This window comes from Macrobrachium rosenbergii, chromosome 29 (assembly GCF_040412425.1).
Source record: "Macrobrachium rosenbergii isolate ZJJX-2024 chromosome 29, ASM4041242v1, whole genome shotgun sequence".
Taxonomy (NCBI): Eukaryota; Metazoa; Arthropoda; class Malacostraca; order Decapoda; family Palaemonidae; genus Macrobrachium; species Macrobrachium rosenbergii.
The window spans coordinates 11,034,329-11,049,392 of record NC_089769.1 but is presented as its reverse complement, the minus strand read 5'-3'; the positions used below and the strand labels follow the sequence as shown (position 1 = coordinate 11,049,392).

The 15,064-nt window shown below is 34.0% G+C and overlaps 1 protein-coding gene across 11 annotated transcripts in view; it reads right to left on the bottom strand.

Annotated features, from left to right (window-relative positions):
* Positions 1-15,064, bottom strand: part of hppy (MAP4K3-like protein hppy) — a 181,877-nt gene that overhangs the window by 133,026 nt on the left and 33,787 nt on the right. For all 11 annotated transcript variants that reach the window (XM_067131030.1, XM_067131031.1, XM_067131035.1 and 8 more), the window contains exon 10: positions 14,969-15,048. In XM_067131030.1, coding sequence (XP_066987131.1) covers positions 14,969-15,048 — 80 coding nt within the window. The remainder of the gene's footprint in view (positions 1-14,968; positions 15,049-15,064) is intronic.

Below are 15,064 nucleotides of genomic sequence, written 5' to 3'. Positions count from 1 at the left end.
TCTTCTACTATACATACACACACACACATATTAGTATTGGCCAAACAGTACAACCAAGCCAAGTTTACTCTTTCACATTCCTACAATAGTTTACTGTATATAAGTTCGAGATTTTACATACCATATATTTTTTAAATTTATTTATCACTCTAAGTTAGTTAATCTACATGGAAAGAAAATACAACTAGCTTTCTTTTACACTCTGATCATATTTCTGTAAAAAACACTGTCAGAGCCACAAATTTTAACAACCAAATAGCACAAAACAATGTGTAACCATAGCGACTGATAACTGCTGTAACATGTTACACCTTGTCTTCTAAATTCACAAACTTTAAATGACACAAAAGTCACTGCTACGATAAAAAAAAGTTTAGTAAACAAAAACAAACTCTCAATTACATTAATTCACAAATAAGAAAGGGCTAAATTACTTTCATCTAATGTTAAAAGTACAGAGGCTAAATTACTTTCATCTAATGTTAAAAGTACAAATAAGACAAATAACATCAAAAGAACTACAGTACTTTATTACTATCATTAGTTTAACGAGCCCACTGAATATGACTGACAAATCTATAGCACAGATCTCTGCTGTGAAAACTAAAACACTGTTTTGCCATGGGAACTGACTTGTTTCATTAGATTTAGCAACAAATCCTACTATGGTCAGAAAACTATATTTAAGTGGAAAGACCCAAGGAATCAATTAAATTAGTTCAGAAAGGAGGAGTAAATATTTATGGAAATGTCTCACTGATCAAATGAGTCCTTTTTGTATAAGTTTTTGCTTTTGTTTTAATTGTATTCACACAGTTTCAAGGCCATGAGCAGGGAAAGTTGTGATGGTTTGGTTGGCGAAGGCCTAAAAGGCTCTAAGCCCTTCCCAATACAAAAAAGATCAAGTTTCTTTAAAATTGATTCTGATCCATATACTGTATATCCATCTGTAATCTATTATGGAAAAAATGTGCTTAATATAGAAATGAGGTAGTGTGGGAAAGTTTCTGAAGCAAATAGAAAATATGCCTTCATGAGAATCTGGTCATACAAGAAACTTGCAACACATCGACTCAGTCGCATTAAGCTCAGACACAGCATTTGTAAGCTGAATATCTTTGGTACATATTTTTCTTTGTATGTTAGTTTTTTAAGTGCTTTGTTTTATTGTACAATACTCTGTTAGCAATATTATTTGCCATCCTAAAGGATAATTGTTTACTGAAGTGAAAACTAAATCAAGAAGGGTAAAAGTTATGGAATTCTAGATTTATCAAACTTATATAACCTTAATTCTTTATATACTGCATATAATTTTCAAACAGGTCACAAATACTTATAGGAATTAAAGGCAATATATTGTTGGGGGAAAAAACAAATTCTACACTATCCCAGGTTATTATCAATAAAATTTTTCAGATATCCAACATCCTTAAGCACTGAGGCATTCAGTATACAGAACTTTAATGTGTACAACTGAATAATTCTTCTGAATGTTCATGTTGTTGAGAACTTCTAACACAAAATACTAGGAGCAAAGAAGTCTACAGATCTCAACATATAATATCATGATCAGAAAAAGCTATGGAGTTCCGGGAACACCCGCCATCCATTGATGTAGGAAAAAAATTCTCCCATTTGCCATATTCTTTAGAAATTTACAGGTACTGTTCATTATAACCATGACTTAATGATATCAAAAATAAAAATTAAAAAAATTGAGGCCAAGGAGACATTTATACTGAAGTTAGCTTAAAATTTCAATTCATTTAAAAGACCAGATCTACAATTATTACTAATATATCATACACTATGCATCCAAGGAGATTCATGCAAGTGTACTTTGCATGTACTTGAGATTTGACTGTTTAACTTCTACTGGATATATCTTTTTGGGGCTTTCTTTTGTAGATTAATATAGCTGTATTACTGTGATAGCTATTTAAACCATTAATTTTTATGAGCACGATTCCAGTTCAATTTCATACACAGATTACAAGACAACCATAACAAATTCACACAGGAATGATGCACATCTCACTCAATCTCACATATTTCACCATGTTTTACACTGTCAAAGAGAACAAAACAAATTTCCAACAAGCTGATGTACCAGTGATTTTCACACACAGACACAGCATATTTTCCCTCTACAACTAATAACTTACATGAAGATACAATCTAAGATAAACTGAATAGTACTTACAATATGAATGCACAAAATGTCATGCTTATTTTCACCTGGAGGTAAAATATTGAATTAAACTATTTACTATGTAATTATGCTTTTACAGTACAGAATACAATATCGCTAACTTCTGGAATATACTGTATTAAAGATGATAAGAGACTGTTAGTCAATTACACTTCTGAGAAAATATGCATTACAAAACAATCTTCAATCACTAAGTCAAAAAAGGGAATATGATTCAAATATTACTTATATAAAGTTAGAAGCTTAAAACAAAGAGCCATATTGAAAAAAATCTTAAAATATCACTGGCATTATCCAAAGAGGAAATTTTTTACACCTCCAAATAAAAATCAGGCAAGCGCATAATCTTAATGCTCTTGCAAAAGATTTTTCCCCTCTAATCTGAGCAACTTGCTGCCTAAGATTTCGAAAACGAAAAAATCATGAAATACAGAATTTCTCACATAACCTGAACCCAAGAGTTATTTAAAAACTTACAGCTGACATAAACATACCAATTCTCAAAATGTTCTACTTCAGTTTACAACAATCAAAATCCCTTTTTCACAAAGTCTCATATCTCAAAATCCTTTTAAATAATTTAAATAAAAAATTATAAATATTTATAGTCTGTCTTACTGTGGTCAGTGTTATTTTAGTATTAGGCGAGAAAATATGTTCCAATTATCTGCATATTTATGCACTTGTAATTTTAGAAAGCTTTCCCCTAGCATAAGTACCTACACAAATTTTACGTACTTATATACATATCATATATAATGATGGACATTAAAAGTTGCAAAATAAAAATGGATTTGCCTAACCTTGTAAAGAAAAACTAATTCACAGATAAACAAAAATAGTAATAACATGCACAAAAACTATAATGCTCAGGATATGAAAACACTGAAAATTCATTGAGATATCTGACAACCAAGGAATATGAAGGAATACAGAACAGACTATCATCCAATCAACTACTCTGGATACTCAACAAACAGATGCTTCCTTCAGCTGATGCATTCAGCTGTTCAAAAGAAGCAAACAGAACTCTGAAAATCTGATATATAACACAGGCCAGAAAAACACCTTCCTACTTTCACTTCAACCTTTAAGCAAAAAACAGTAAAATAAATCCCATGCAGACACTCCCATAAGGTCTGTTTGAATCAAAATCTAATTCAACAACATAAGGAATACTGTAAAAGTAAAAACATGTTTTAGTGTCATAGCTGAATATAGCTTGATAAACATCTAGTTGCTAGACATTCACATAATGGTCAAAACCATCAATTACACAAACTAGAAGCAAATAAGAATTTTTTTGCAAAACACAAATAAGCCAAGCATATGACAAAGACGACTTCATAATACTCGCTATTAAAAGAAAAACTGAATAGTGAAGAGGAAAATCTGGAAAAAAAAAATAGTTTTGCTCTTCAGAAATGCAGCAACCTACTAATTATATCTAATTAATGATAAAGTATGTTACTCAGCATGAAACAAATATTTTTAGACACAGACTGTAACAATGTATATGAAGCACTCATGATTAATTCTATACCTAAAACTTGTGGAAACTTCATTGTACATGAAGAATTTCATGCAAACAACAAGCAAAATCACGGAAATAACTAATCAGTTGAACTGCATATAAGCATGCTACCATACTTCTCCATAAACACTGAACTGTAAAAGGCCCTTCACATGACCCATATTTGTGAATACAGTAACACATCAAATTAAAGAGATTATGTGGAACATTATGTAAAATGTGTGCATTTCTAAATATACCATACTGTACATGTGTTCTTTTCTACATCCAGGTCAACTACAAATAGGTTTATACAGTTTAAGACAAAAAATCTACAGGTCTAGCACTACACAGATTTCTTTTAGTTTATACACTGAGGTGCTTTGATTTAATAAAAAAAAAAAAGTGCTTTATACACCTATCTAAATCTTAAAGAGATGAACATACACGAAGGTTACGTGTTTTTCTCTTAATAAAAAAACAAATAAAGGACAGTTTTCACCCATTAAATCTTGTTTCATTATTAAAAAAGCATGTAACTAAAAAAGTATATATTTCCACTGTGCAAAAGGCAATCACAGCAAGATACTGTCACCTGCTGTGAACCATATAAATATGCTTGCTATGTGGCTGGTATTGAGAAACTAAACAGGTTGTGTGTGACATTCCGAAATGCCTAACTACATCTACTGACCTGTCACTCTTCACTTTTCAGTTACTCTATATACATCTGACAGTGATTAAAAAGTGAAAGGGCGAGGAGAAAAGGAGGGTTATCAAAAAAAAAAAAAAAAAAACAGAAAGTACATAGAATTTCTAAATTATACTTAAAAATGAGAATATAAAAGAAAATATTTCACCAAAAAAATACTTCACTAAACTGTACAAAAAGTACATAAGTCAAAACCATAAATTATTAACCAAAAATGTCTGAATACGGTTTTCAAAAAAGGAATGTATACCCTATATACAGATTATATCAAATGTTACATGCTACTAAAAGTTATCATAGCTGTAATTTGCACTTGGAACGGTGTCATGACTATAAGTTCTAATTCTTGTCTCGCGTGTACATGAATGTTTACTCATCAAAAGTTAACTATTGCCCACTTTACCATAACTCAAAAGTTTACCTACTGTTCACCATTGCAATACACCATCACCCTATTAGCTTGCCCATAATTTTTACCTAACATGGAGCACTGATAAGTTTGTAAGTCATCAAACATAAATCACAAACTACATAACTCAATTTTACGTAAATTATTAAAATACTAATTCTTTTTAATTAATCATAAACTAAACAAATTCCTCTTAAATGCAGTAAAATCTAATATGTAAAACTTCAACTGAACATCTGGAACTTGAAAACAAATGAGAGTAAACATTGCTAGGCAGTTCAAACAGTGCATCTAAAAATTGGATTAAAAAATAAATAAATAAATAAAAGATAAGGGCCTAACTTTAAAAATACAAAAGCAAATTAATGAAAATGTTTTGGTAAGATGTGAAAAAATCTACCAAAAGTAGGTGATACAGTAAATAGTAATCTGACTGCACTTGTCCTATATATTTCATGGGTGTCTACTAGTTTCAACTTAAGTCATAAATGGGGTCCCATTCATGAAAAATCTTAAATTATTACTGATTAATGTTAAATACTTTTAATAGCTTTTGAAAATATAATACAATAATTCAAAATAAAACAGGACGTTTGCATAAATAAAACTATTTACAACGTATGTGAGAGAGAGAGAGAGAGAGAGAGAGAGAGAGAGAGAGAGAGAGAGAGAGAGAGAGAGAGAGAGAGAGAGAGAGAGAGAGAGAGAGATACACTGTCTTCTAATAAAATATAAGTGAAAGCATGATGAGCACCTCTTTTCAAACGATCATATCCAAATTACATTTGCATGTGAATCTACACTGATCCTTGTTCAGCATTACCCAAGAATTCCCCTGACTAGCAAAAAAGTGATTAACTAATCTTTGCACCTTTTCCACTGAAAAGTCAATGCTGGCATAAAAAATTAACACCTCACTTCACTTCAACCTTCTTTATACATCAAAATCAACTTTGTAACCTTAGCTCTTACTACAGCTGACATTGGCTACCAGATAACTAACTATAGTGCAAAGAACACTAGAAAAATACTTGCTTGTGCAACAATGCACTAACTTGACTTTAAGACAACATGACTTTTCTCCTGAATCTAATGGCTATGAACCTTGTGTTTGTAACTAAACCAAATCAACAGATTATTTTGTTACTTAAACAATTTATTGTCCCAATCTGCAACCTTACCAAACCAAAATTATCCTACTGTAAGTCCCAACCATTGTACTTTGCAAGTAATTCAAATCCAACTCCATGTATTAAATGTTAAACTAATCTTAAAAGAAAATGCTACATTCTTTAAACCTTCAATATGATTAAGTCTATTTCAAGTGCAGTATTGTCTTCTTTATAAAGTAAGCTCACCTATGAATATTAAAATAATAAAGAAGCCTACATCACAAGAGAAATTTTGCCTTCAATATTCACACCATTTCAGTAATACATTTAATCATACATAGCCGTATTACCAGATACATGAAACCCCAGTCATACTAAATGAATCCTTCTAAAACAAAAGGTCTCCATATACAAGTTTTACTATGCAAGAAATGCCTGCTCAACCATCACTGAATGAATGAGGATCCAGCTCAACCATCACTGAATGAATGAGGATCCAAAGTAAAAATGTTGGGGGGAAAGCATTAAAACATACGATTAATGGCTTTGTTTGAAAAATATGTTTGATGTTATCAATACATGTCACTGAACTGGAGGAAAAAAGAGTAAAAAGCACTTTCATGTTCTCACACTTCCATTAGGTCAAAGCCCATTAATCATAGAGGTGGAGGGCTAAGAAGCCAATCTTCTTTGACAGTCCTTTAATGCAAGATCAGCACAATCTAGAAGATTGCAAACAGAAGGCATACCTGTATTAAAAGTGTCTGGAAGGCCATAGCATGAAAAACACAGGTGAATAATGCCACTCACTCACCAGTGGCTTAGTTTCAAGTATTCACTCGCCAGCAATGTAAATGTTTCCTCAAGTCTTCAGGACTACCACACCCCTTAGTGCCTTTGAAGTGAAAGGCAATAATCTATGAAGACGATAACGATAGCTCAACACTGACAACGTACAGCCCACTACAGCAATCAGTCCCAGTGAAAAAGCAGTCTACAAATCACACCTCTTAATTAGACCATATAAAGGTAGAGTAACATTTTCACTTTCCAGTCTAAAGAATAGCAGAGCTTCAAGTTATGCTTAAAAAAGAAATCTTGAGGCTGGTGAACTAAATTCCGCAGTTATCTATAGGTAAATCCTCACAGCATGAACTCAGCACAAAAAATCATCTTTCTAAACAGATGAAGACAAAAGTTTGGAAAGGACTGGAAAAAGCTTATCTGTACATTAACACTGGAAGACTAATTTAGCTGCAAAATTAGGAAGAAATAAAAGGCCAAAAGTTGAGTAATTATTGGAAATACAGTATTCACCATTCCAGACTATGCAGTGCTTACCGAGGTGTCTTGAGGACACCATATCCAGCATGAGGATGTTTGATGCATAGCAGTGAGTAAGGACGTAACTCCCAATGGTTTGTTTGATAACCTCCACGCATGAGATGGAGAGATTCTAAACATTGCAAAACTTGTGCAAGTAAAAGTGCCTCAGAAATAAAACTTCCAAACATAGGGAACTCTGTTCAAAAAGAACCAACGAGGATCATCCTTAAACTTGTTAACCTCTACAACTTCACAACAGCCTGCCTGACAAGGCCAAAAGGGGGAGGGGAAAGGCCCATAATTTTAGACTGTCTAAAGCCAATACCACTGCAGTAGTTGTTTAAAGATTACATGAAAAAGACTGATAACAGGAAACCCCCATAACTGCCACACATCTCTGCAAATATTGCTGTTCATGGACCACTTGAAACTGCCTGTTCAAGGCACTGGTGAACACATTTTGGGACCCCAACATAAAATTGACATTATCCCTATGTTGTGTTCTTCCCAAATGAAGATTTCTACAGTGAGCCAAAACAACAACAACTGAATGTTTGCTCCCTTGGTTTTTTAAGTATGTGATGGCAGTCACCTTATCTGGCAATACTCATACAGTTTGCCATTCCAAAGACATCATGAATGTCTGGCGGCCTAGGAAGCCCTTAACTCTAACATTTTATATGTTGTGTTTCTCTTCTTCTGACAACCCTCTTGCCTGAAGATCTAGGAAATGGCACCTCATCTCAGATGGTGCATCCAAACACAGGAAGACTCCCAGCTCTAGAGGTATTAGAAGACCTCCCTGTCTCAGTGGATTTTCGTCGCCACCCTGTAGGGTCTGCAAAATCTTGTCTGTTAATAGTACTGGAAAACCCTGGAGCAGCATCAACTCTGCCTGCCAGTAAATTATCAAGTTAAACCTAGAAAGATTGGATCCTGAGTTACGTGTGAGAAACTAGCTTCTTTAATAAATGAGATGCCTATCAAAACCAGCCAGTATTTGGCTGCTGACTGACATGATGCTCACCAAACAATGGCTTCAGTCCTCCAATGGTTAAACCACTTCTTTCCCAGCCTTTAAGCATTCACAAATACTCTGTTATTTCAGAAGGAACATCTGTCCAATTTCCAGAAATTTGCCAGCCCCAAGGACTAACACAGGTTTAAAAGTATGGAGAAATGTGGCAATGCTTCTCCCAATGAGGCTATGATAAGCCAACTGCTGAGATGAGAATGAAGATGAAGCATACTCAGTAAGCCTACACAATCATTTCAGGTGCCACAAGCAGGCTTTAGTCCTTTCCCCTCTCACATAAACCATAAGAATTTTCTAAAGGATGGGTGGATGGGAACTTGAAAGTAACAAGCCTTTAGATCTGACAAGGCCCCACAATCTCCCTTCCTGCTCGATCTTCTGACAGATTCAACATTCACAAAACAACAAAACAAAGAATTAGTTCAGCTGACAAAAGTCTAAATAATCAGTTTCTACCTGCCTGTGGCTTTCAAAAGAATGAGAAGGCAACTTTAAAACCCAATGACAAAACAATCACTACTATTTTCTCTTTCTCTCATTTCACTCTTACTTGTAGTCTAAAGAGCTCTTTGCTGTCGTGGGCATAAAGTCAAAAGGGATCAGTCCAGGAAGGCAGAGAGACCTGCCTCCAGAGGGAGGCTGATACCAGTTTCAAAAAAAACACACAACCCATGGTTCAGCCACTATATTCTCCCATGTGCCCAATATGGCTATCACCAGGTCTATACAAAATATACAATGAAACTATACTCCAAAAAAACAGGTTGTGGTAAAAAAAAAAATTATAGCTTAAAAATAATAATCTGAAAAATAAATGTCAAATTATTTCACAAATCAGGAAATTCGAAAATTACTAATGAAATATCACTAGAGACTTCTCTGAAAGATTTCCCAGGTTTTACTCGACCAGCCCCTTTGACTCTAGTGATAGCTTGGTGCCTGCAGTGAAACCTCCTGCTGCAATGGACACCACAAGCTGAGGACATCTGGTCATTAAACACAGGCTGTAGCAGTGTGCTGATCACTGCATCAGCAATCACCAATAGCCCTTAGTTATCCTCTTGATGAACTACCTCACTATACTGGACAATACCATCCCAAGGTGGCTTTTCATCAAAGAATAGAATAAAGAATTTAGGCCACAGGCCAAGTGCTGGGACCTATGAGGCCATTCAGCACTGAATGGAAATTGACAGTACAAAGGTTTGAAAGGTGTAACAGGAGGAAAACTTTGTAGCTGCACTCATTAAATTGCTAGGAGAGAGGAGAAAGTAAGATGGAAGGAAGAGAATATGAATGGAGGTACAACAAAAGGAATGAAAGGGGTCCCTTGCTGCAAAGAACCTTAAGTAATGTCTACAGTGCACAGCAAGAGGTGCACTGATGGCAATACCCTGCTATGGAGGCTTTTCATCATATACATCCACAAAGTACTGACACATGGACCAATACTGCAATGGGCCTGTAGTCACCACCTGAGGGTTGTTGTCACAGGGACGACACAGCTTATATTGGGAGGATTAGTAGCCTTTTGAACATTTAAACTTGTAAAGCACAAAAGATGACACTATATTTTAGCTCTTGCTACATAAATAAACACAGAAACAAAAGTTGTACCATAGAAGATAAACTTGAAAAACCAAATGACAATGAAAAAAACACTTCAAAAATGAGCAAAAGTAGTGATCCTGTGAGAGCTTCAGCACTACAGTGTTGACATTACCACGTCACACTGTATGGTGAGGGTAAAGCAGGCATCTTTCGTAGCATAAAGCATGCTTAGGGGAGCCTTTTGGTCTGCAAGCATGCATCTGGTGTGATAAGAGATTTCATGTCCATGATAATAAGGCAATGTGATGAAAGTTCTCTGTGATAACAAATTAAGCAAGGAAACAGCCAATGCAATGTACAATATTACTTCTCTTTTTCATATAACAAAAACTGCACTCCTATGCAGCAAACAATGGATCTTTCAAAAGGCCAGTGAAAAACTCCATGGTTTGCATTTAAATAAATAAAGCTTCAATAATATATAATATATATATACATATACTTATCACTGTTCAATAAAACTGGTTGTTAATAAAAACTTCCAGCAACCAATTACAGAATGCTTCACATTATGACTTAAGACCACTAAATACATAAGACATACCATTCAGTAAACAAAACAGATGTCCTTAAATTTAAAATTACTCTATTCCTCACAATATTACTCTATTCCATGTACACAAACCTCTTATTTTTCTTATGCTATAATCAATGCATGGCATAGTAAATGATATGGCAGTAGCCAAGAATTGTCATCAACTGCTGAAAGAAGTCCTGGATTTTCCTCTACCCATAACAGAAGAGGGTTCCCTTACTCATCACAACTGTCACTGCTTCCTCAACAAGCTAAAACAGCTGGCCAGATGGTACTCACGGCAGCATGAGTGTTTTCATCACACACACTTCATCTACAATCTGGTATATATAATGACAATGTAAAAAAGTTATGTAAAACCTATTGAGTATCCTAATTCCACTAGTGATCAACAAGTTGGCAACATGAACGAGTCAACTCAAAAGATCTTAAGTGATCTTAACGGTTTCCAGAAACCTGGATAACGTTTGCCAGAATGTAAGAGGTGGTGCACTCTGTGAATATGTATTACTCAAAAACTAAACTGCCATGTCATCTGGAGATAGTACAACTACCAAGTAAAGCAAGGTAAATATAGCCGGTAAAGTCAAACAAAATATGAAATGTTTTGTTTACTAAACAAAATCTACAAAAGTACAAAGAGCTTTAAAAAGTAAAATTAATAAGTCAAGTGCACATCTGTCTTTTGTTATCATAACTTCACTAATAACAAGACAATTAAATGACTACTGACACTTCAGCAAAAAAATATGGCAAAAGCTGAATGACAATTAGGTTTTCTCCTCTAAGAATAGAGAAAGCCTAATTGATGAACAATAATGATAAATCACTGATCTTACCAACACTAACCATGGTAAGAAAGCAGTCGCATACAACATAAAGACTTAGTGTCTAAGATGACTTCTATCAGCCAGAAGACTTAGTTTCTTCAGGTCCTTGTGTATCTTTACAATGACTGGAGCTCCAGTCGATCATCTCAGTAGTATGGTAAAAAGCTCATGGATTTTTTTGTTGTTTATTCTATGCAATCTTTGTATTCTAACTTTGCCTCCCGAAGTAATTTATCTAACTTCCTGTATTTTTTTTTTATTGTCTCTGTTTCATGTGGTATTTGTATCTTTGACAGTTTTTTATTCTTTCTGTCTGTCTTGACTGCTCTAGAAAATTCTGTACTAAATTATATTGGATGCTTGCTCATGCTTGGTGTTATTTTTCTCTGCTAGATGTAACAGCCTTGAATCCTCATAAAACTGGTTTCGAGTGTAAACCACTTTAGCTCTACATTACAGTACTTACTTTTTCCAACTTTCAAAAATTATACTTCTATTGTAAATCACATTTTACTGTGTTCACTTTTCCTTAAACTTTCTCCAGCATTTAGACTGGATATCATATAATCCCTGACATAAATACAAAATATAAGTTGTTACAGTATTTCCCCTTGTTACTTTGTTAAAACACTGTGTCTAATCCTAATTATTTTGGAACTGAAAAAACTAAAACATACCAGTTTTGTTTTTAACAAAATGAGCATTAAAAGCTTTAATTTAAAGAAATTTTTCTGCTGTTCTTGTCCCTCCAAGATTTTTTTCAGCTTTTCTTTAGAAAACTTGTACGTGATTTGTCAAGATTCTCATTTTCTGACATAAATTAGACGTGAGGAAACAGCATGAAAAGCTATAAGTCAAAAGAATTTTTCTGCAGTTCTTGAATAAATTTTTGCTAGTTTTTCTTCAGAAAACTTAAAAATGATTCATCAAAGTGCTAATTTTCTGACATAAATTAGACTTGTGGAGACAGCATGTTGTCTAAAGAACCGCGGTACCGCGTACTGAGAAAGAGAGGACCTTGATACTGTGCTTGTTGAGATTGAGAAAAAGTGCAAAGAGAAGAAAGAGGTGTCTAAATTTGAAGTTAGAATCACTACTTATCTTTATTTTCCAAAAGGGCCTCTTGCCATAGCCAAATAAATCTGCAGCAGTGATAGCAAACAGACCAAGAGACAAAGAAAAAGAAGCAGGAAAACACTTTATTATTGTTCAGAATATGAACCCTATTCTTATGGAAAAAGCCCACAGTAATGGTTAGTAACTCTGGAAAACTACACCTTCAAGGTTCACAAATGTCATCACAACTGCTATTCATGTCTGTAATAACAGTGAACAGTCCAACATTTCAAGGTCTATGCAGCAAATGATGGCTCCATGGAAGAAAAAAAATGTATGGAATGGCAATAATCTGCAAGAATACTGATTAAGCCAGACCCTCTACCTCACACACTTCCTTTGGTCCATGAAAGGCTAAGATAATAAACTATAACCTCAAATTCCATAACATTACAGCTGCCTTCTCAGCAGTGTTTATTCCTTATCAAGATATAGGTCCTAAAATTAATGTATACCATAAAGCACCTAGTATGCCCCTTTTCTCCTTCCAAATATCCAATTTGGAACCATGATAACTGGCCAATCTGCATCCTTACTGAGCACTTTACAATGTCATTCAACCAAATGTAACTCATTTTACATTCTATTTAGGCCAAATCCAAAGATAAAAAGTTAAATTTTGTAAAATTCACATCAAAAATACTTCCATATCATAATCACATATGATGTCATCCAGCAAAGGCTTAACAATGAGGAATGTGGTGTAATGAGTGTTTGGGCTCCTAAACCCACAAACATTTCCTTCATAAAATGCCCTGGGCAGCAATGACACTAATGATATAGTAAGGGTTTCTCTCTGGCAAGGGACTGAGAAAGACTCAAAGACTTAAGTCTACTGATATGACTATCATTGGTTAATACCATATCATGCATGCCACTATAGCATAAGTAAAATAACAGACTTGTATATTGTATGGACACCTTTATTTCCAACAGCAAGTTATAATAATTCTTCTTCCTCATCTCACTTAAGCATTTCAAAGCTTTTCTTGAACTAATCTGATATAATTAAATTAAAGTACTTCACTATTCCAAGAGCTAAAGAAATCATAGTTATGGTGGTGCAGTCTATGTAATCTTCCTAATGATATTTAATATGTAGAAATTCCACTTGTCCAAATTTAACATCCCTCCAATGCTAAATTGTATTCACATATTTTTGTTCAAAATTAACGTGTATTTGTTTGTATAGAAGAGTTACTTCAGAAATTATGAACACATCCATTACATAGGTATCTTAGGTCTACAGTATAATTATTATTATTATTATTCAGTAGATGGAATCTATTCATATGGAACAAGCCCACAGGGGCCCTTGACTTGAAATTCAAGCTTCCACATCTATATGATAAATAGGGGGCTCTCATACAGCCTCAGTAAGTTACCTGCTACTTCTAGCAGCTACAATTCTATTCCAAACTGACTGAACTATTAATAGAGATTCTCTTGGTAAAATAATGATGGTAAGGTTTCAATGAGGATATGCACACACAAGCATGGTTAGTCCTCCCCTCTATTATTAATACTAAGGAAAGCCTCTAAGCTACAAAGAATCTACTAAAGCTCTAAAGATTATTAGCTGGGGTTTAAATACTAAAAAAATCCTTGTCATGTATGGTAAAACAATGTGGACCCTGGGAAGTGGCATACTGAGTTTAGAATTTATTCATCATTATTAACATGGAATATTATGAAGAAAATCAGTTACTGAATAGGAAACAGCAGGTAGGTACAAACGGCAAAGCTTTAGCTTTTAATAACCATTAAAGAAGACTAGCTTGTAAAAAGATTCCCAGGGACCTTTAAGGACCAACACAACTGGGAAACTAAATGTAAATCACTGAAATATACATAACTACAAAATTTGCAAATTAACTGAATGAACCCAAATTAAAAGATGGAATGAACTCAAAAAATATCAGAAGTAAAGGAAATAAAGCAGGCAAAATAATGATAAATCAATGAGCATCTGCTTTACAAGGTAACTGTTCACCCAAAACAATACACAAATATACAGCAGATTTAATCAGTATCTAAAATACACGGGGAAAAACTTTATTACACTTGAAGGAAAAAACCTGACAAAAATGAATATTCATATTTCAAACACTATATTTCCAACTATTACTTCAATTTACACAAATCCCACTGAAGATCTTCATACCTTTAATAATTACACACCAGCACATGCATATTTACCCTGAAATCAATTCTTCAATGACATTAATTCAACTCATCTAAAGTTAGAGCTCAATACACCCTTCACTTTCAATACACCACTAAGACAGCAGTTCAATATATGACTGAGAATGTTTATAAGCACAACTTTGTGCATTTAACAAAGCATATAAGCAATTTTACTATGTGAACTATACAGTATTTACATTTTAAATACAGTGTACCTGACCAATTATTGCTACCTTCCTAAAAATATTTACTATATATACAAAATTATGATTATCATCAAATGAATTGTGAACACAGACAATATATACAGAAGGATGTGTTTTAAACAGTGTTCACACAGACATAAAAACAAGCCATCTCACTTACTTGGTTTTGACTTCAGTATCTGGATCACTCTCCATCCAATTCTCAGCAACATCATTGTTGTCCAAGCTGATATCTCCTTCCTTGGGTAAAAAAGTA